A 20,987-nucleotide genomic window follows, 5' to 3' on the forward strand; every position below is an offset into this window, starting at 1 on the left:
AGCATGTGACGTCAGAGGTCGTTCACTTACTTCCTCTCCTCCTGCATAGAGTTGGGGTGCCTCATCTCCATCAGAGCACAGCCGAATTTCTAGAAGTCAAAACAGTGAGCGGAATGAAGAATGTATTGTGAGTAGGGCACAGGGTTTGGGGCCTTAGCTGGTAAAAGAGGAGCCTGATGCCTCATGGATAGATGCCAGGATAGCCAGAGGCTGAAGTGTGCAGCAATGCCCCAGCAGCAGGCTCCATGCAAGTGCAGGGACGGAGTGGTTCTTTAAAGTGCAGGTATGAACTCTCCACCCCAGTGCACTGCGGTTTTTATTGCATGCAATATTACCCTGAGCTCAGAATTAATCACGCAGCTCACAGAGGAGACTGTTTATTTAAGGGACACCAATACACAAAACGCGGTATTGACCCATTTGCCCAAGTTGGATCAAATCAAAGTCCTGCTTTGGGGCCCGGGAGGGCTCACGTTTGAGTGGCAGGTGTAGGGAAAGGTCCCAGCTGTGGCTATTTCTTCTGAGGGGTGCAACCCTGTGCTACGACAGGGGCACCGCCCCCTTTCTTCCCCTCCCCACTCACCTCCCCGTTCTCAGGGGGATCTCCATTGCCAAAGGTGCTGGTGACCACCAAGACCAGGGCTTCGTGCTCTAGGTGCACGACGTCATACTCTTCCATGGACATGGCCTAGGTGGGCGGGGACGTGGGAGAGGGAAGAAGAGGCGACTGGTGACAGAGTGACAAGGAGAGACCAAGTGACAAGGCAAAGAGGATGTGAGGCGGAAAAAGGTGAGCAACTCTGAGTCGCCTCCTTGTTCAGTGCCCACTGTTATGGGTGCTTACTATTGAGTGGGCTTGCCCGGATAGCATGAATGCTTTTTTTTTTTTCTGACATGAAATCTTGCTGTGGCCAATGTGTCCCAAAGGACTATGGGAATCCTGGGTCCTGGTCCAATGAAGTGGAGAGTAGATCTTTATGGAGACCCCTCAACTTTTTTTTCTTTGTGTGTGTGTGTGTGCTCACATGTGTATGTGTGCATACGAAGGCCAGAGGTTGACATTGGATCTCTTCCATCATTGCTTTCCATTTTATCTTGTGAGACAGGGTTTCTCAGTCGAGCCCCGGGGAGCACTCATTTGCCTAGTCTAGCCAGTCAGCTTGCTCTGGGGAATCCCCAGACTCACCTCCCATGTGCTAGGAGTGCAGGCAGGCCACCATATGCGTGGTATTTATATTTGGAAGCTGGCCATTCAGACACTAATCTTCATGTTTAGGTGACAAGTGGGGTCCTGACTACAGTTAGTTGAACATGAGCCCCTGACCAGGTTTGCTCAGTCATCTCCCTAATCCCGCCCATTATAGGGAGAGACCATGACCTACATCTTGGCACATTTTTCAAAGTACGTCCTAAGGAACCTCAGTCTCCCCAGATATTCCATGAGAACCATGGTCATCTATGCTTGGGAAATATGGATAGTTCACAATTCCCAAATTATAATGGGAATTTGTGGATCAAAGGCTCTGAAAAGTCCAGTATTGGTATAATCCATAGAGCTGTAGCAATTGAGGGTTTTCACCCTGATCCCCAGTGGGATGGATTCTCATAAATTCACTAACATTTTGCTCTAGAGATAATGATTTCACGTGGACTGAACTCCTTAATGCAAATATGTGCATTATTTACCACTAAGGTCCAGGGAGCTGACACCAGCCCTTGCTCACCTTGGCGTCGAAGGCATGTTTGAAGATCTCACACAGGGTCTTGGCATAGGCTTGTGATTTGCCTGTCTCTGTGGCATAGAGAATGGTAGCTTTGACCCTCTTGGCCATGGCCTGTCCCATCAGCTTGGCTGAGAACTTGACGGCTCTGCGAGGGAGCAGGTGGAGAGAAAATTGGGGAACAGAGAAGGGACGCAAGATGCTAGGGATGAGACCTAAGGACACGAGACCCAGGCATGGAGGTCAGAGGTCAGCCTGCCCACATTGGTCCTTTCCTTCCAACATATGGATACTGGAATTCAGACCTCAGCAAGTGCTTTTGCCCCCCTGAGCCATTTCACTGGTCCAACTTGGTGGATTTCAACGTGCACTGGGGCAGAACCAGAATTCTTTATTTGCAAACACAAATCCGACCAAGCTTTGGCATGGAGCTTGGTACCTAGTAGGTGCCATCTAGATAAATATCAAATATCTATCAGAAGAACCTGAATCCCGGCATGGTGGCACACGCCTTTAATCCCAGCACTCCAAAGGCAGAAGCAGGTGGATCACTGTGAGTTCGAGGCCAGCCTGGTCTACAAAGCAAGACCCTGTCTCGAAAAACAAAAACAAAAAACAAAAAACAAAAAACGAAAACAAAACACAAAACCCCCCAAATAACCTGAATTTTTAAAAAGATGTTGCTCGCATCCAAGCTGGGAGCAGTATGGCATCAAGTTGGAGAATTTTAAGTCAGGGGTGACTGATGGGGGAGGAGCAGGGGAGTGGCAGGGGGAGAGGGAGGGAGAGGAGCAGAAGGATGGGGGTGGGGGAAGGAGAGGCTGCCCATCACAGACTTGGCTGGACCTGAACTTCCCTCCCTAGTCTCACCGGAAATCTCCTCGCAAACAAGTTACGAGGTATCTTCTTGGCGGTTAAGTTCATCATTTTATAGAATTAGGGAAACCACCCATGCCGCAGGAAGGCTTTGAGCTCACGGGGAGGAGGGAGAGGACTAAAGGGTGCCTGGAGAGCTCCCCTGGAAGGCAGAGAGCAGGGAGCATGTGTAATTAGGCCACTGGTCTCCACCCTGAACTTAAGAACACGGTGTTTCTTCCACTTGCAGAATGGAGCTGTAGCCAAAGGCTGTCCTGCCACTGTCTGGGGTCTTCTCTAGTGCTGAGCTAAGTGGCTGGAGGGTGGGGGCAGGAGGGAAGATAGAAGGAGGGAGGGAAGAGAGGAAGAGGAAGGGAAGAGAGAAGGAGGGAGGGAAGAGAGGAGGAGGGAGGGAGGAGAGAAGGAGGGAGGAAAGAGAGAAGGAGGGAGGGAGGAGAAAAGAAGGGAGGGAGGAGAAAAGGAGGGAGGGAAGAGAGGAGGAGGGAGGGAGGAAAGACAGAAGGAGGGAGGGAAGAGAGAGGGAGGGAGGGAAGAGAGAAGGAGGGAGGGAAGGAAGACAGAAGGAGGGAGGGAAGAGAGGAGGGAGGGAAGAGAGAAGGAGGAAGGGAGGGAAGAGAGAAGGAGGGAGGGAAGAGAGGAGGAGAGGGGAGAGAAGAGAGGGAGAGGAAGAAGGAGAAGTGGAATGGGATGAAGAAAAGATCTACTAGGTCCGAGTTCACGGGGTTGGGCACTGCAAAGACTGCAGCCTTGCCTCTGGGGTCCCTAGAATAAGTGGTACCCGCTGTCTACCTGGATGCTGCACACAAGCGTTCTAGACTCTGGGAGCTGAACATAAGCTGGCTTACTTAGTCTTCTGCCAAACAGAGCTTCCCACTGAGTGAGTCAGGGGGGTTTCCTTTCTTGGCACTCAAGGTTGGTGACATCATTAAATCATTTATACATCATTTATGCCAGCTGGACGCTGGGCCGAAAGTGATACCTCAGTGGCCTTGGTCCATAGCCTCCTGATCTTCCATTTGGCTCAGTTAAGCATTATTACTAGAATTATTATTAATTAAAAAAAAAAAAAGACAGGGTCTTGTTATGTAGCTCAACCTGGCCTTCCTGAGCTCTATACCTTGTGTGTGTGAATGTGTGCACGTGTGTGCATGCTGTGTGTATGTGTGCTGTGTATGTGTATATGTGTGTGTACATGCATATGTATAATTGTATGTATGTGTGTCTATGTTGTGTAATGTAGGTGTATGTATGTGTATATGTGTATATGCTGTGTGTATGTGTGTATGTTGTGTATGCATGTGTATGCTGTGTTTGTGTATATATAGTGTGTGTGCATATGTATGTATATGTGTAATCTTGTATGTATGTTGTGTGTATGTTTTGTAATGCATGTACGTGTATGTATGTGTGTATGTGTGTGTATGTGTTTATGCTGTGTATGTCTATATACTGTGTGTATGTATAAATATATGTGTGTGTTTTCTGTGTTAGTGTATGTGTGTGCATATGTGTGTGTATGCAAATGTATATGTACTCTTTGTGAGTTTATGCATATATGTATGTGTGTATATGTGACTGCGTGTGTGTATGTATGTATGTGCCTGTGTGCCTGTGTGTATGTGTGTGACTGTGTGTGGGTCTGTGCGTCTGTGTGTGACTGTGTGACTGTGTGTACATGTGTGTACATGTGTGTGCATGAGATGGTGGAGGTGGCATGTAAGTACTCATCATGGAGTTGGCACAGGGTACAGCACCTCCCTAGCTCCAAGCACTCCCAGCTTGTGGATAGATCCCTCCGTCCCCCAGTTCAGGGCACTCACTCTGCCAATTTCTTGAAGCCAATGGCTCGCCTCTTCGTGGGGGTCCCGTTGGTGCCCTTCCACACATGGGTGTTCCATGGATCGGGCTGGGAAGAAAAGCCATGATACCAGTCACAGCCCTGAAGTCCAATCCCACCTGGGGATGCCTGGGGCTGGGGCTGTCCAAACCTCAGTCCTACAAGGTAGGGGTTGAGCCAGGGATGGTCGCACATATCCCTGTAGGAGGTGATGTGCACAAGTCTCTCTGCATTGTCCCACCGGCTCTTCCCACTCAGCCCCCGTTGCCCTCAGACTCTGTATTTGAGGTGGGGTCTGGATACGTAGCCCAGGCTAGCTACACATTTGTCATCCTTGTTTTAACCCTTCTGAGTTCTAGGATTCTAGGTGTGTGCCATCATGCCCAGCTCAAACTCTTCCTGGGTACGCACTTCTTGTCTCCATAAGTCTCTCAGGCTACTGGGCACACACGTGTCCACAGAGCTGACCTGTTTGAAGATGCCCCCCCCCAGAGGTTGGGAAAACTTGGCCCATGCATTGTGGGTTTCAGGGCAGAGGGAAGCCTGGGGCAGGGCAGGGTGGGGCGGGGCAGGGCGGGGCGGGGGGGGGCGGGGCAGGGCAGGACCTGGTACTCAAAGGATGGAGTGAGTCGATAGTTGAGCATCTCCTGGTGGAAAACAGGGGTGATGCTGCCTGACATGGGGGGCACAATCCACACCCAGTCGGCCGGGCAACCCCCTCTGCAGCGGTACTCATTTTCCATGTGTTTGATGAAGGACTCAGTGGCAGAGTGGTGGTCGACGATGGTCACCTTGTCGCTCTGCAGAAGGCGAGGCGGCAAGGCGTCAGGAAGGAAGAGAAGGTGGGATGTTTGGGTACCTTCCCTACAGGGACTGCCAAAAGCCAGCCTTGGGATGAGTCTGCCTCTAAGTCTAATTGCACAGAAGAAAGGTTCAACTTGGTGCTGACGTCTCTACAAGACCTTCCTTATTCATCTTGTCTGTCCTCTCCCTGCCTTCCCACCTTTCGTTAGCCAAGGGGAGGGGCCTCAGGTGGGAGCTAGATTCTCGGGGCTTTGTTTTATTTTTCTTGTGTCTGTTTACTTTATCTCATGCTTTACTTACCAAGTCTGTAACTATTTATAGTGGTGAAATAAAACCAACGTAGACAGTCTTAAGGAGTGAGTTGGAGCCTATTAGAGATCAAAGGAGCAAGGCAGCTTGGAGGTGGGAGGACCAGAGTCTGGCATAGGCTAGGGCTGGTGCGCATGGATTCACAGGTTGTCTAAATGACACTGCCCAGCTCTTTTCCTTTTCTTCTGTCCCTTCTCCTATGTCCTGAGAGTCTCCACCAGGGGCCATGTTCTGTTCATTCCCACAGCTTCTTGGGAGGTGGCTTCTTGCCTCGCCACCCACACAGGTCTCTGCCCTGTGACACTCTGTGAGCTGCCTGCTCTAGCTAGTCACACCCACCCGAGGTCTGAACGAACACGCTTGTCTCTCCTGTCTACCAGGAGGGGGCTGATGTCAAGTTCCAAAGTGGCCCCGAAGATTCCAATTAGTACCTTGGCATGCTAACACTGCCCACCTTGGACTCAGACTCAGCATGGTCTAGGTGGTGGTGTATTTTCCAGCCATCTTACTATAACTCCTTATGGGGGTGCTGGGAGCTATGAGGCTGAGAGCGAGGAGAGGTGTTGTCCCTGTGGTGGGAAACTCTGACTTTCAAGGAAGTGACAAAGCATGGAGACACTGTCACCAAACTGCAGAATCTTAAGCACTAAGTCCAGGACTTCCTGCCACCTCTCTCCATCAAATGTCTACCCTGCCAAGGCCCACACGACAGGAAGGCATTGTGGACAGAAAGTAGGTCACACTGACATATGGGAATCCCTGAAAGTGATTTTTTTCTTTTATCTTTTTTGTGTGTTTATATATTCAAGTTTGTATGATGGTGCATGTGTACATATGTGCATATGAAGGTCAGAGGGGGGACTTTGGATGTCATTCCTCAAATGTCTGTTTGAGACAGAGCCTCTCATTGGCCTGGAACTTTACCAGGGAGTGCTAGGCTGGATGGCCAGTGAGGACCCAGGCATCTCTACCTCCTCTCTCACCATCGCTAGTGTCACAAACATTCACCCCCTCTATGTGGGCTCGCTCTGAGGATTGAATTTAGGACCCCATGCTTGTGAAGCCAGCACTTGACTGACTGAGCCATCTCTCCAGCCCCCAAAAGGCCGGCCTTGCTAGGCAGAACTCTTGACCCTCTGTTCAGAGTCTCTACAGCAGCGAATCTCAACCTTCCTGACACCGCTACCCTTTCATACGGTTCCTCATGTTGTGGTGACCTCACCACCACCAACTGTAACATTATTTTCATAGCTACTCCATAACTATAACTTTGGCTACTGCCGTGAATCGCAGTGTTAATTTCTGTGTTTTCCGACGGTCTTTGGCGACTCCTGTGAAAGGGTCGTTCAACCCACAGGTTGAAAACCGCTGCTCTTGAAGGTCCTTTTGTCCCTCTCTGCTCTGATGCTTGACCTTGGTGCTGGGGCCCAGGGTACCTGGAAGCTGTACAGAACAGCGATGTTGATCTCCACCAGCGCCTGGTCCTTCCACAGCGAGGATGTCTTCCCCATGTCCAGATCCATCTTCTTGGCTACTTCCTGGAAGGGTGAAGAAAACATCGACTTGAACAGGCTGCCTAACTCTGGATTTCAGGCCAAAGACAGCAGTGTTGTGAGTGGGCTTCTTAGTCAATCAATCAATCAGTCAATCAATAATTAATCAATTAGTTAACCCATTCAGAGGCTGACTGGCTCACTCACGGGTTCCAAGGATTTACTATTGACAACCCAGTTAGCTAAAGAGACATGGCTTGCCCTTAAGCTGCTAAAACTCATATGCCAGTCAATGGCGGAGAATGCATTAACGCCCTAATACTTGAGCCCTGGAGACCTGAGAGCTAGCTGCTGCTTTCTAAGTCGAAGACATCCTAGCAAAATAAGTAGAAATAACTACATCCTGGCATTAGTATTTGACCTAATGGAAATGAGCACCTGGGTCACAGCGTCAGAGGCCCGGAGGCACATTCCTTAATTAAAGTTGTGCCTTTCCCTTTGGTTATCAAGGCTAGCTGCCGGTGGGAGCCCAGGTCTCTTTACTACGCTCAGAAGCTACCATCGCTCAATTTGGGTAAATTGCTCCTTGGCCCTGGCTGCCACTGTATCCAGCAGCTGGAAATGACGGGCCATGGTGGTCATGAGGTGAGGCAGAGAGCAGAGAGCGGACTTATTAACTCACTGTCCGAGGTAAAGGCTTTCAGTTTAGCTTGGATCGTAATCAGGGACACGTCTGCAGAAAGTGACTGGCTCCTGCTTTATGTAAATCTGTTTAAAGTCTTTGCAATTTCAGGTACAGGGAAGGGTACATACACAGCCAGGTGTGGTGCAATGTTACTTTGACAAAAAGAATAAAAACTTGTTGAAAAAACGTTCCACTTGGCTTGAAGAAAAACCAAAACCCAAAACTCAAAAACCAAACTTCCAGCTGTCACTTGAATCAGGATACAACTGTCTAACATTTTTCTTTCTTTTTTAAAAATATATTTTATTAATTTATTCATATTACATCTCAATTGTTATCCTATCCCTTGTATCCTCCCATTCCTCCCTCCCTCTCATTTTCCCCTTACTCCCCTCCCCTATGACTGTGACTGAGGGGGAGTGTTTTTCTTTCTTGCCAGAAGTTTTTTTATATACTGTTGTCCATCTACTAGGGAGCTTGAAAATTCTGATAACCAGGCCACCCCCCCCCCACACACACACCAAGACCAACAGCATATAAATTCTATGGACTATGGCCGTGCCATTGATTTATTTTACATGTTCTTGGAATAGGGTCTCATGTAGCCCAGGCTAGCCCAGAACTTGCAGTGGAGCAGAGGACAGCCCGGAGCGCCTAATCTACCTAGTTCTACCTCCAAGTACAGGCTTATAGGCGTGGCTTACAAGCCTAGCGACATGAGTTTGTTCTAACAGCATAAATGTAGTGCTTGGCTCTGAGTTCTAATTCCAACCTGTCACCGATAGACTGCGTGATCCAAGTCCATCCTTGACTTCTGAGTCTCTCTGTAACCTCTTGGGAAACAAGGCTGACTGTTGCAAGTAAAATAACAACAACAACAACAAAAACCTGCCCCAAACATAGCAGGGCTTGGGGGGATAGCTCAGTGGTAGAGGGCTTGCCTAGTGTGCTCAGGGACCTCAGCTCAAGCCCAGCACTGCAGAAACAAACAGGAAAAACAAAAACCAAAGGAACCAGTACACCAAAAACCCCAATCCTCCCGGCACACACCCGGCACCCAGCCAGCCTTCCACGCCCAGCACTCAGCTGCGTGATCAGACCACCCTGGACCAAAATAATTCAAAAGAATCTCATCTGTACAGAGCAGGTGGAGCTATTTCCCTGTACCTTAAACTATAGAGTGGCAGCCATTTGTACTGCTACACTCTGTCTAGAATTGTATGTCAGCTGCAGACAATCCAAAGATCGCGAGGCTTAGTGCAAATACCAGTGTTTTGTATATGGGACTTGGGAATCTGAGGTGTGTGTGTGTGTATGTGTGTGTGTGTGTGAACATACATGTATGTTCATGTAGAGGCCAGAGAGCAGCCTCCAGTGCCACTGTTGTCCTTCAGGCGCTAGCCACCTTGTTTTCTGAGGCCGGCTCTCACACTGGCCTGGAACTTCCCGAGTAGGCTAGGTAGGGTACTTGGCTGGCAAGCTCCAGAGTCCTACCCATCTCCATGCTCCTGGATTGTAAGACCCACTACCATGCCCGGCTTGTAAAATGGGATTTCTAGGGATTCAATTCAGGCTCTCATGCTTTGGGCGGGAAACACTTGACCAGCTGAGTCACCTCTCTGCCCATCTGCAGATTTTCACATCTGAAGGCGCCCAGGGAATCCTAGTGCACGTCAAGGACCTTACACAGTGTTCTCTGTGGTGGTGGCGGCTGTGCTATTTGCCACTTCAGCCATCGCTAGGAAAGCCACAGGTGCTTCAGGCATTTCTGGAAGATTCACCAGGATTGCAGTTCTGTCTCAGCCCTGCCCGATCTCCCATCCCCAAAGCTGCTGAGTTGAGCGGTGTCCTCTGTCCCCGCATTTGGGGACCATCGGGGGACCTCACCTCTAGGATGTTGTATCGAGAGTTGTCACAGTAGTCACGGACGCCGATCTCTGTGCCCATGTACCAGCCGCTGAAGGGACAAGCGCTGAACTCCAGGCCCCCGATCTCCAGCAGCATGTTAGAGACGGCGGGGAGGCCATACCATTTGAGCCCCAGGTCCTTGAACCAGTCAAATCTGCGGAAAGCAAGGTGCTCTCGCTCAGCACGCAGCAGGTGTCTCCCCAGCAGATGCGTGGCCACAGCATCCTCAGGCTGGGGGGTGCTGCAGGCACAGTACTCTGGGGGCCATGCACATAACCTGATTATCGACAGGCCCTTCTTCCCAGTATCTCTCCTCTCCCGCGCCTTCATTTCTAACTCTATTCTTGATTCCCAGCTAAATGTTCCTAGCTCTGGGAAACCGTCCTGATGTCCAGCTGGGTCACGTGAGCTCACATTTCCCCTTTTATGGCACTTTTTTGGAACTGGGTATTTTAGGAACTGTGTCTACGGTCTTCCCCTTTTGGACACAAACCACAGAGGCAGGGACATAGTGATCCCTGAAGCTAGTGCTGAGGCCGGATGGACTGAGGACTGCAGAGCGGGTTGGACAGGCCTAGCAAGGAACTTGAGGGAGCCAAGGGGCACCTAGGCATCTGGCTGTGTTCCAATGTATCAGGAGCCTCAGATAGGTGTTCTCTGTCCAGGGAAGACTCAGGCAGGGCAGGTGGGGTACCGGTGCCAGGTGTAACACTGTAAGTCCCCCAGAGACGTAGCCAACAAGATCAGCACTGTTATTTGTGTATGAGGTATTTTAAATGAATTCACACTTAAAAAAAAAAAAACATTAAAAAAGAGGCCCTCTTTAAATAGACAGGCTCCCTCTTGTGTGACTCACCTGTCTCATCACACCCTCGGGCCAGGCTGAAGCCTGTTTTTATTTAAAAGTTGAGATACAGTTCATAATAGATTAAAATTAATTAACTTGATGTGTAACATCTATTTTGCATGCGATCTCAGTTTCTTAGCAACCCTCCCTTGGTTTTGGCTCCAGTCTAGCACCTCACGGTGGCTTTCCTTCTTTCATTTTGTAATTACATTTTATTTACTGCATGTGTACGCATGTACGCACACCCATGCGCACGCACACACACATGTGCATGAACACACGCGCACTAGAGGGCAGTTTATAGGAGGCAGTTCTGCTCTTTGACTGTTTGGGCCCTGGGATCAAACTCAAGAACTCAGGCTTGGCGGCAAGCTCCTTCACCTGCTGAGCCATCTCACCAGCCTAGCGTATCATTCACTCTTAAAGTGCACAAGCTGCCTGATTCTCTGACCTTGGTCTCCAGGCTACTTCTGGGCTCAGATTCTGCCTCTCTTTGGCTCACCCAGGGCCAGCCATTGAATACAATTTCCTCTATTGGATGTCTATGTCCACAGCAAGACAGTAGGTATGTCTACTCTTGTGACCCCAGGGGCTGGGCAGAGGGCTGGTCACGGAGTTGCTTAGAAATAAATGCATCTCCTGGTCCAGGTCAGTTCAGAAGGACCTTTCGTCTGACAGCCAGGATGGGCCCCAGGAGCCTCTTGCTGCCTGTTGGGGCTGCAGAGAACCTGGGGTGGGGGTCATGAGATGGACAGAGGAGGTCATCAGGGAATCCCCCAACCCAATGGTAATCATTCTTACTTGGGGTGCCTGATGGGTACTTCCAGCACCAGCTCCGGGGGGATCTGGAAGAGCTCAGGGTCACTGCCGTTTGCCTGGAGCAGTAGCGGCAGAACGTCGAAGCGGCCTCTTGGGGCTTTCCAGCCCTGCTGGACACAGATCTACAAACAGAGTCCTCCTGTCACTCACTTCTATCCCTGCCCCTCCAAACACAGCAGGAAGAGGGGCTGGGGCAAGCAGAGGTCTTCACGAAAGCCCTCTGCGGCCTCTGTACCATGAAAGGTGCTTGAAAGCCGCAAATGCCTCCTTAACAAGAGCTCTCTGACCTCACCATAGAGTCAGGGCAACTTCCTCAGGGAACACAGGGCAGTCCTCTGCAGAGAGGGTCAGCTGTACTGGCTGGGCACACTGAGGGAATGAAGGCCGTGTCTGACTATGGTACCCCCCCATGGGCTAGCTTTTATGTGTGGCGTTAAGTACCGCAAGTTACAAAGAAAACCTCCAGTGCTGTGGCTCACTGTAGAAAACACACGCACAGCTGTCCACGGGCACAGTGAGACACAGGAGATAAAATGTTCTGGAAACTTCTTTTTTAAAAAAAACCTGGGAAGCAAAGCTCATTTCATAAAATACTGCATTTTAAATCCAACAGTATACCTTACGTGAATAATAATTCATTAAGAATGGATTAAGATTTTTAATCAGACATTTGACACTAAAACTTAAATAAGATGGCATTTGTTCATTTACTAAATATATTAAATCTATGTTTATAGAACATAATAAAGTACATTAAATAGCAACATTAACTTACTAATTATATATATTTCATTATTTGATTTTAAATTCTCTCTGTGGTATGTGTGTACTGTATATGTGTTTATATGTGCAGACTTATCATCTCCACCTTATTTTATTTCGGACAGGGTCTTTTTAAAAGTCATTATTATTATTATTATTATTATTATTATTATTATTATTATTATTATTATTATTATTTTATGTATGTGGGTGGGTTTTTTTTTTTTTTTCCAAGGCAGGGTTTTTCTTTGCAGCCCTGGCTGTCCTGAACTTGCTTTGTAGACCAGGCTGGCTTCGAACTCACAGCGATCAACCTGCCTCTGCCTCCTGAGAGCTGGGATTAAAGGCGTGCGCCACCACACCTGTCTATGCTGGTGTTTTGCTAGGGTGTATGTCTATGCGCAGGCATGTCCCTGGTGCCTGCCTGCAGAGGCTAGAAGAGGGCATTATAAGCTATAGAGGGGTTGTGAGTCACCATATGATTCATGGGAATTGAGCTAAGGTCCAATGGCAGACCACCAGTGATCTAAACCGCAGAACCATTTCTCCAGCCCCGAGGGTCTCACTACATAGAGCAGGCTGTCCTGGAACTCACTAAGTAAATCAGGCTGGCCCCAGAACCCCAGAAACCCATCTGTCTCTGACTCCTGAGTGCTGGGATTGAGGTGTGTGCTACCATGTTGGGCTCTACCATATGAATTGGGCCTCTGACTACACCTGGAGCTCACTGACTTGGCTAGATTGGCAGGCACCAAGCATGATGCTCCTGCCTCCACCTCCTCTGTGCAGGGGTTATAGATGTGTGTCACTGCAGCCAGCCTTTTACCTACCAAGCCACCTCTCTAACCCTATTTCTGTTGTTGAGACCGAGTCTCACTATAAATATAGCTCAGGCTGGTCCCAAACTCACAAGCCTTCTACCTCAGTCTCCTGAGTGCTGAAATTACAGGTGTGTACCACCATGGTGCACTGAGAATGACAAAATGACCGAAGTGAATATATTCAAATATGATACTTAATAGTAAAATCGAATATATTAATTTATTAAGTTTTCTAATTTATTAATATGCTAGTCTCCTCTACCCTACTATTATAATTTCAAAATATACTCAATATATGACTATCAATGGGAGACTGGATAGATGGCTCAGCCGTTAAGGGCACTGGCTGTCCTCCCAGAGGACCTGGGTTCAATTCCCAGGACCCACATGACAGCTCACAACTGTCTGTAACTTCAATCCCAGGGAATCTGACACCCTCACACCAAGCCCATAAAATTAAATAAATTATTTTTAAAAGATTATTAATGAGCTGTTTCCTTTTTGTTTTTTTGTTTTTGTTTTGTTTTGTTTTGTTTTTTTATCATCTTGGAGACCTCTTGTTTGAGGCTGGCTATATAGCATGCTTATAGCCACATGCATGTGTGCACAACACTGGGGAAGTACAGGGTTCCATATAACAATGTGGCCAGGCTTGAGATGTTTCTTTGTGCTGTGTGAATGGGAGCCAGGAGAACGAATCCTGGTCAGGGAAGGTTCTGGACACAGATAAGGAAGAAGAGATTACAGTACATGCTACTGTTCAGCTAAGCAGGAGGCAAGGTCAGCCAACTACACGCTTAGCAGTTAGCGCTCAGCCAAGTGGAAAGGAGTCTGGGGAGTCTGGCCCAGGCTCTGAGTGCACAGGTGCAGCTCCTGGTTGCCCTGGTTACAGCCAGTTCCCAGGATTATCACATTTCAATGAGAAAAGCCTTATGCATATGAAGTCAGCATGCAGGGGAGGGGGAGGGAAAGCAGGGTGTGTGTGTGGGTTGAATAAAGGGGGACATGGGCATTGACATATGTCTGTTGCCCTGTCCCACTGGGCATGTCCCACTCAACAGTGTCTCTTCCTGGGACTGAGTGTCACCATGTCCACATGGAAGGGACCCTGGGAGAGGAGATGGACAGTCTTGGTCCTCTTGGTAGTTTTTATTAATTGTGATCCTCAGTGTGTGTTGTACAGTTGCCTGGGGAGACTCAAGCCTGCTCCAGGAAGGAATGACAGTTCAAACTAACCCCTCTCTGTGGAACAGCCCTGGCTGTCCCAGAACTCACTTGGCAGACCAGGCTGACCTCGAAGTCATAGAAATCCCCCTGCTTCTGCCTCCCAAATGCTGAGATTAAAGTCCTGCACCACCACACCTGACTTCAGCTCTCATCATCACTCAGCATGTGAAGGAGCTATGTATGTCAGCTCAGGAAAGGTGGCCTGGAATGTGGCTTCTCCGGCCATTTCTACTGGTGGGAGGCTGGGGGACCTACTCTGGGGTGCTAGGCAAGTTCAGGATCAGTTCCTTGGCATTGGCAAGGCTCAGTCTATTCAACTCTGAAAGGGGCCAAAAGCTCCCGTAGGGAGGGTTAGGGGAGGCCATGCCATGAAAATGGCCAAATGGCTGCAATGGAACCAGAGGGATGGAGTTGAGGGGGGGTCCTGTGCCAGAGCAGGTCTGAGGACTGGGTCCTGTTTCTTGCTGACTGGACCCCTCTGGGATAAAAATGTTAAACAGGAAAAGCATTGGGGAGGGGACTGAAAGTCCAGCCAGGGATAGGCTTGGGGTACCCAGGCTCACCTCTGTAAACTGCACATTGGCGGGGTCCCCCAAGGTAGAGCCATCTGGCTGCTTGTAGCCAGCATAGCGGATGAGCTGCGAGTTCCACACCCGGAAGTCATGCTTGCCATCAGTCCTCTGAGGGAATATGGTGATGGCCGACCTTGGGAGAGGGGAGAGGGTGGGAGTGACTAGGGTGGGACTTGCCCTTTGGAGGACACAGCGGCAAAGCTGGAGATCAGATGTTCAGGTCCCCCGAGGTGTGGGACGGAGTCACCAGGTCCTCCAACAGAACCCTTAGTCTGTGTAAGGTGGAAGGCAGGAACACACACAACCTGGCTTTGAAGTTGTGATCCTCCTGCCTCAGTGTCCCGAGGGCTGGCATGAGAGATATGTGTCACCACACACTGCAGGGCATATGCTTCCTCTAAGGTCGTGTCCCTCTTTGCTGTCACAGGCTCACACCCATGGCTGTACTAGATTCTATTTCCACAAGCAGTATCCCAGATGGGGGTCGCTGGACCCTGTTTCTGAGTGCATTCTGTAGGTATTACTCTGTAGGTAAGGGAACTCAGCAGTCTCAAGCCATGACGTCACTGCCTCAGGCCTGAGGGTGAGGCTAGAGTCCCAGCTAAAGGCAATTCACTGAGCCAAAGCCCAGGTTCCACCCTTGCAGGCAAAAATCTCTCTGCTGCACATGGGAGACAACAAAGAACGAAGCAAGCTGCCTTCCCTCTGGCGTGAAGACGCGCGGCTATGTCTGTAGGTGGCCACCAGCCAGAGCCTGTTTGTGTGCCCATGCATTTGAGAAGCCTGTTTATAAACACCAGAGCCACACATTGTGAGTCGGAGGCCGTGCCCAGTGTGGGATTTGAGATGGAGGGAGACTGGAAGCACTGCCACGCCCCTCGCCTGCTTCCCTGGGGCAGTTTGAAGGCCTGCTCTGTTGAGTCACTCCCTTAGGCATATACTACTTAAGTTTGCAGCATACACTCTCCTGTGTCTGTCGCAGTTTTTAGACAGGAGGTTTAAAACTTAAGAAGAAATCCTAAGTGTTTTTTTTTTTTTTTTTCAGTTAGCTCTCATGAAGATACCCACTCCACACAAAATACATCATAGAACACAGCTGCGGAATGTGGGGTGACCTCTCCTTTTGCTGGCTGATAGGGTCCCTTGAAAACCACAAGAATGTCTCCTAAGCAATTTGAAGGTTTAGCTTCGGTTTAGAATATGCTGAAAGGCCCCCCCCCCCGCGTGTGTGTGTGTGTGTGTGTGTGTGTGTGTGTGTGTGTGTGCACGTGTACACATGCACATACATGGAGGCCAGAGGCCCACTGTGCCTTTTGAGACAAGGCTTCTCACTCACCCTGGAGCTCACCTGTTGTGCTTGGCTGACTGGACAGCAACACTCAGAATCCCCCTGCCTCCACTTCCTTGGCACTGGGGTGGCAAGCATGTGCCACTATGCTTGGCTTTTTAAACGTGGGTTCTGGATTCGAACTCAGACCCCCAATGCTTGTGCAAAAAACACCTTTCAATCAATTGATCTGCCTCTCCAGCCACTTGCTAGAAACTTCTCTGATGTATCAGGATGAGGTTACTTAGGAAAGATTCCTAACTACCAATTCCTTGCACACAAGTGATTTTTGTTCTTATTAGTGGCTTAGGCAGCAAGGAAATCCATGCCGGAGATAGACAAGCCCCCCTCTGCATGAGCTCAGGGCAGCCTAGGGTGTGTGGGGGGAAACAGATGTCACCAGTGGGACTGACAAGTGCAGCCAGCTGTGGACAAGGGGGGTGGTAGTGGTGCTCAGCTGTGAGGCACCAGCTGAGGCCAGCCTGAAAGTCACAGACCAAGGTGCCTGCCTCGCTGCCTTAACTGGCTCCCAGCAGGCTATGTTCCTTGTATTGGTACAGAAGCACAAGGTAGGGCTACATAGGACAGAACTGGAAGACATAGTGCCCCAAGGAATGGGAGGCAGCCCTGGGCAGCAGGGGGGGGGGGGTGGGATGCTGTGAGAGCTGGCTCTACTTAGAAATGGGAGTTTCTTCTTTCCAGGAATCCTAATTACTTCCTCCATCCTCTCTGTGGGCGACAGGGAACTAGAGCCCTGGGAGACTCAGATTGTTGTTGTTGTTTTTTCCATCAGTGGAGGGGCAGGCGATAAGAAATGCTAGGCTATTTCTGCCAGTTGAGCCATCTCCCCAGAAGGGGACAGCCTTTTCCAGGACAACTCCCCATCCCCATGCCCACTTGCATGGCAACTCACCTGAGGTTCCCTTTGTTGGTGGCATACTTGATGTGGTTACAAATGTAGTTGAACATACCGTGGGCCGTGGTGCAGTCTCGGGCATCAAACACCTGCAGAAAGTGCATGGTGGAATTGCTGGCTGCCTCCTCTCTCCCTGGCAGCCCCAGGCCAGATTTCCTTTCCAGGGGACCCTGAGCCCACTGCAGCTGCAGCCCCTCTTGGATAGCCAGCACCCCCCATGCTTGAGGTCCAGGCAATAGTCTACATTGCACCCCTTTTTTTCTATGCTAATAACTCAGGAAATGTCCCCAAAAGGATATGCATGGAGGGCAAATGACTAGGAGAGTGGGGTGGTGGTGAAAGGAGCGAGCTGTAATGGGCTGCTTATGTTTAAAAACAAGCAAAATTCAAATAATCTGGAACAGAGGGTGGAGGCTGGGTCTCATGAGATGCCACTCTGCCCTAAGGGGCTACTGGCAGTGGGTGGCCTCTTGCTTTCTTTGGTGGAGGAGAGATGGAAAGTTGACTATGCCCCAATGAATAACTCTGCACATGTCAGCAGTCCTCATTAAAGTCAGTGGCTCACAGAACGTAAAAATACAATACAGGGGGCTGGAGAGATGGCTCAGTGGTTAAGAGCACTGTCTGCTCTTCCAGAGGTCTTGAGTTCAATTCCCAGCAACCACATGGTGGCTCACAGCCATCTATAATGAGAGCGTGTGGACAGTCACACATGCAGGTAGAACATTGTATACATAATAAAATAAATAAATAACATTTAAAAAATGAAATACAGGACACTGAAGTAGAAGAGGGTCGTCTGGGAATGGGAAGGGGACCAGAGAAGGCGGTGGGGAGTGAACACGGTCAATATACTCTACACAAATGAAAATGTCCTAACAAAACCCGTGAGTAAGTATAGTATACAGTAACACAGTCCACCGGACAGAAAGCCTTGATCCTACAAACCAATCTACTTGTAACATTTAAGCTATTCCCTAGGACAGACTCAAATCAGGGACACAGAAGAAAACACCTTCTGGCAGGTGGAAACAAAAGGGAGTGGTGGAGTTTGTGGCAAAGGGGACAGCAAAAGGGAGTGGTGGGGTCTGCAGCAAACAGGACAGCCCAAGTTCTAACAAAAGGTATCGCAATTTCACTCAGTAAGAGCAGCATTCTGATAAACTACCACAAGACTAAATCTCTTTCAAAGTTTCATCTGCCCCCATGGCTTGCTCTCTCCCAGGAGGGTCTTCCGGACATCCGCGTGTCACCACCTACCTGCAGCTTGGACCACTGGATCCTGCCCACACAGCGAGAGGCGTTCCTCCAGGCGTGCTTGGCGCCATAGATGAGCTCGGTATCCTTGAGCTGGTAGGTGCTGGTGCTCTCAATCTCCTTATTCACCTCCTCCAGCCTGTCCATGTGGGCCTTGGAGCCAAACCTGAGGGAGGAGGGATGGGGGGTGGGGTGGGGGGAGCCGCAATGTGATGGCTTGGAAGTGTTCCGTGTGTGTGTGTGTGTGTGTGTGTGTGTGTGTGTGTGTGTGTGTGTGCACGTGCATGCATGTGTGCATGTATGTATCTATGTGTGCATGTGTGTGCTTTTGGGGGTGGGTGCATGTGTATGCATGCATGTGTGTATATGTGTGTATCTATGACTACATGTGGGTGCATGTGTGTGTGTGTGTGCATGTGTGTGTCTTTGAGCATGTGTTAAAGGTTCAAAGCTCTGCGCTACTACCGGGTGATGGGGCCTTTAAGAGGTGGGGAACAGTGAGTGCCTTTCTTCAATCTCTCTCTGCATCTTACTTTTTGAGGCGGGGTCTCTCATTGAACCTGGAGCTCATTGATTTCCCATGGCTGGTTGTCCAATGAGCTCTAAGGACACCCTTCTTCCCCTCCCCCACCACTGGAGTTTGCAACAAGCTCTGGTTTCCCCAGGGTGCTGGGGATCTGAACTCAGTTCCTCACATTTGCACAGTGAGCAATTTCCCCCCTGGTCCAGTTGCCCAACCCCTTGTGCTTGCCTCTTAATGGATGAGTAGTATTGGTCGAGAAATTCTTTGGCTAGTGGGAAGAGCTGGTCCTTTGTGCGGACATCTTCTGGCTTCCGCGTGTGCTGGGATGGCAGCATGATAGAGCCCATGCAGATGTGTTCCGTGCACCCTGTTTCCTGGGGGCCAAGAGGGGGGCGGTGAGATTCTGGCTTCTCCCCACCAGGGTTGGCAGATGTCATGACTGGGAACCAGTGCGCCCGAGGTGTTTGCACTAGTCAATTATGGAAGGGGCTTTTTCACTGGGGCATACAGTCATTGGTGCAACAACCTAGTATCTATCTGCCTCTGTCACCTCTACCTGTACCTTCTGTCAATCATCTATCTATCACCACCTGCCTATCATCATTCTATCGTCTATTATCTATCTATCTACCCATCTATCTATCTACCTACCTACCTATGTATAATTTATAATGTATCTATCACCTATCTATCATCCATATTAACTTATCAATTATGCATTAATCATCTACCTATGTCTACTTATCTACCTGTCTTCCATCCATCATCTATTAACTCTATTATGTATCCACAATCTATCTACTTATTCATGTATCTTATTTAATCATATAGTTATCATCACTCATCTCTCAGTATCTCTATCTATCTATCTATTTATCTATCTATCTATCTATCATGTATTTTTTTGTTTTGAGACAGCATCTCATATAGCCCAGGCTGGCCTTGAACTCACTGTGTGCCTGAGATTGGCCTTGAGTTCTTGCCTGTCTGCCAAAGAACAGATATGTACCATTACACCCAGTTCCAGAAAAAAAAAAAAATTCCATTTTATGTTGACCAAAGACAACTAATAAAGGCATTATCACCATTACCATCATCACCATCATCATATTGTCATTGTCACCATTATTCCTGAGACAGGTCTCATATAGCCCAGGCTGGCCCAAGAGGCAGGCAGATAGCTGTGAGCTCGAGGCCAGCCTAGTCTACAAAGTGTGTCCAGGACAGCCAGGGCTACACAGAGAAACCCTGTCTCAAAAAACCAAAAAGAAAAAAATGTAATACATAATAGTTGTTTTCAGCAGCTGAGTTTGGGGCCTGCTTATTACGTTGCACTAGCTGACAGATACACTTTTCCTTCAAGAGATTCATACTTTAGCAAAAAATGAAAGGCAATAGATTGGCATGTTGAATACTAAGAATCTGTTATAGAACAGAGACCGTGGTGTGAAATGATGAAAAGGGTGGGTTTGATACCCCATCTGTGATCACACTGTAAGAGGCAGAGGATGCTCAGGGACCCTTAAATTCTGCTGGGAGCAAGGTGCTCACACTGAGAGCCTTTATATGAACACATAACCCATCAGTGGAGCATGCAGGGAGCTGTGAGGCAATGCTAGCTGTGACTCTCTGGCCCTCACAGCATGGGTCGGGATTCTGGCCTCTCATGGGGGTGGGCTACAGGTAGAACTTATCACAATCACATTGCCATGCACAGGGTTCCCCCCACCCAACACAGATGCCCCCTCTTGTGAGGTGAGTCAGTCCCCGACACTCACCAATGTGCTCTTTAGGTGCAGGGTGTCAGTGAGGACCACATCTGTCTCCCAGTTCTTGACCTTGAGGAAGCGGGGACACCTGGAAGGACTGCCATTCTTGGTAGGGGACTGTTTCCCCGAGGCAGGGGGCTGTAGATGAGAATGAACATGTGACATAGGGCTTGGAGGGGCCATGTCATCTTATCTGAGACTTGAAGGCTTTGCTTTTTTTAGGGTTTTCTCTGGGTCACCCATTGCCTTCACAAAGAGAAAAGCCCAACCTTCTCTGGGTACCAGGTGTAAGATTCCCAGAGTCCAACAGAGCTGCCAACGCAGAAGATGCACCATGGATGTTGAATGAATAAGTGACTGAGAGGGAACTAACAGCCTTTGAATAGTTACGGTGGGGTTGTGGAAGCCTAGTCATTCACTTGGTGGGCACATGGTGTAAAAGGCAAGCCAGGGAGGGAGGCATCTGCACTGTGTGACTCATGCGTGTGTAAGCTCTAACTCACGGGCTCTCATG

At 49.2% G+C, this 20,987-nt stretch overlaps 1 protein-coding gene across 1 annotated transcript in view; it reads right to left on the reverse strand.

The window, feature by feature from the left end:
- Nos1 (nitric oxide synthase 1) overlaps positions 1-20,987 on the reverse strand; it is a 114,672-nt gene that overhangs the window by 41,419 nt on the left and 52,266 nt on the right. The window contains exons 4-16 of the mRNA XM_051161628.1: positions 20,483-20,611; positions 18,933-19,078; positions 18,185-18,347; positions 16,922-17,013; positions 14,673-14,814; positions 11,282-11,421; positions 9,613-9,787; positions 6,984-7,085; positions 5,040-5,234; positions 4,418-4,503; positions 1,725-1,869; positions 584-688; positions 31-89 (exon numbers count right to left, since the gene is read on the reverse strand). Coding sequence (XP_051017585.1) covers positions 31-89; positions 584-688; positions 1,725-1,869; positions 4,418-4,503; positions 5,040-5,234; positions 6,984-7,085; positions 9,613-9,787; positions 11,282-11,421; positions 14,673-14,814; positions 16,922-17,013; positions 18,185-18,347; positions 18,933-19,078; positions 20,483-20,611 — 1,679 coding nt within the window. The remainder of the gene's footprint in view (positions 1-30; positions 90-583; positions 689-1,724; positions 1,870-4,417; positions 4,504-5,039; positions 5,235-6,983; positions 7,086-9,612; positions 9,788-11,281; positions 11,422-14,672; positions 14,815-16,921; positions 17,014-18,184; positions 18,348-18,932; positions 19,079-20,482; positions 20,612-20,987) is intronic.

The sequence above is a fragment of the Acomys russatus genome, chromosome 19 (genome assembly GCF_903995435.1).
Source record: "Acomys russatus chromosome 19, mAcoRus1.1, whole genome shotgun sequence".
NCBI lineage: Eukaryota > Metazoa > Chordata > Mammalia > Rodentia > Muridae > Acomys > Acomys russatus.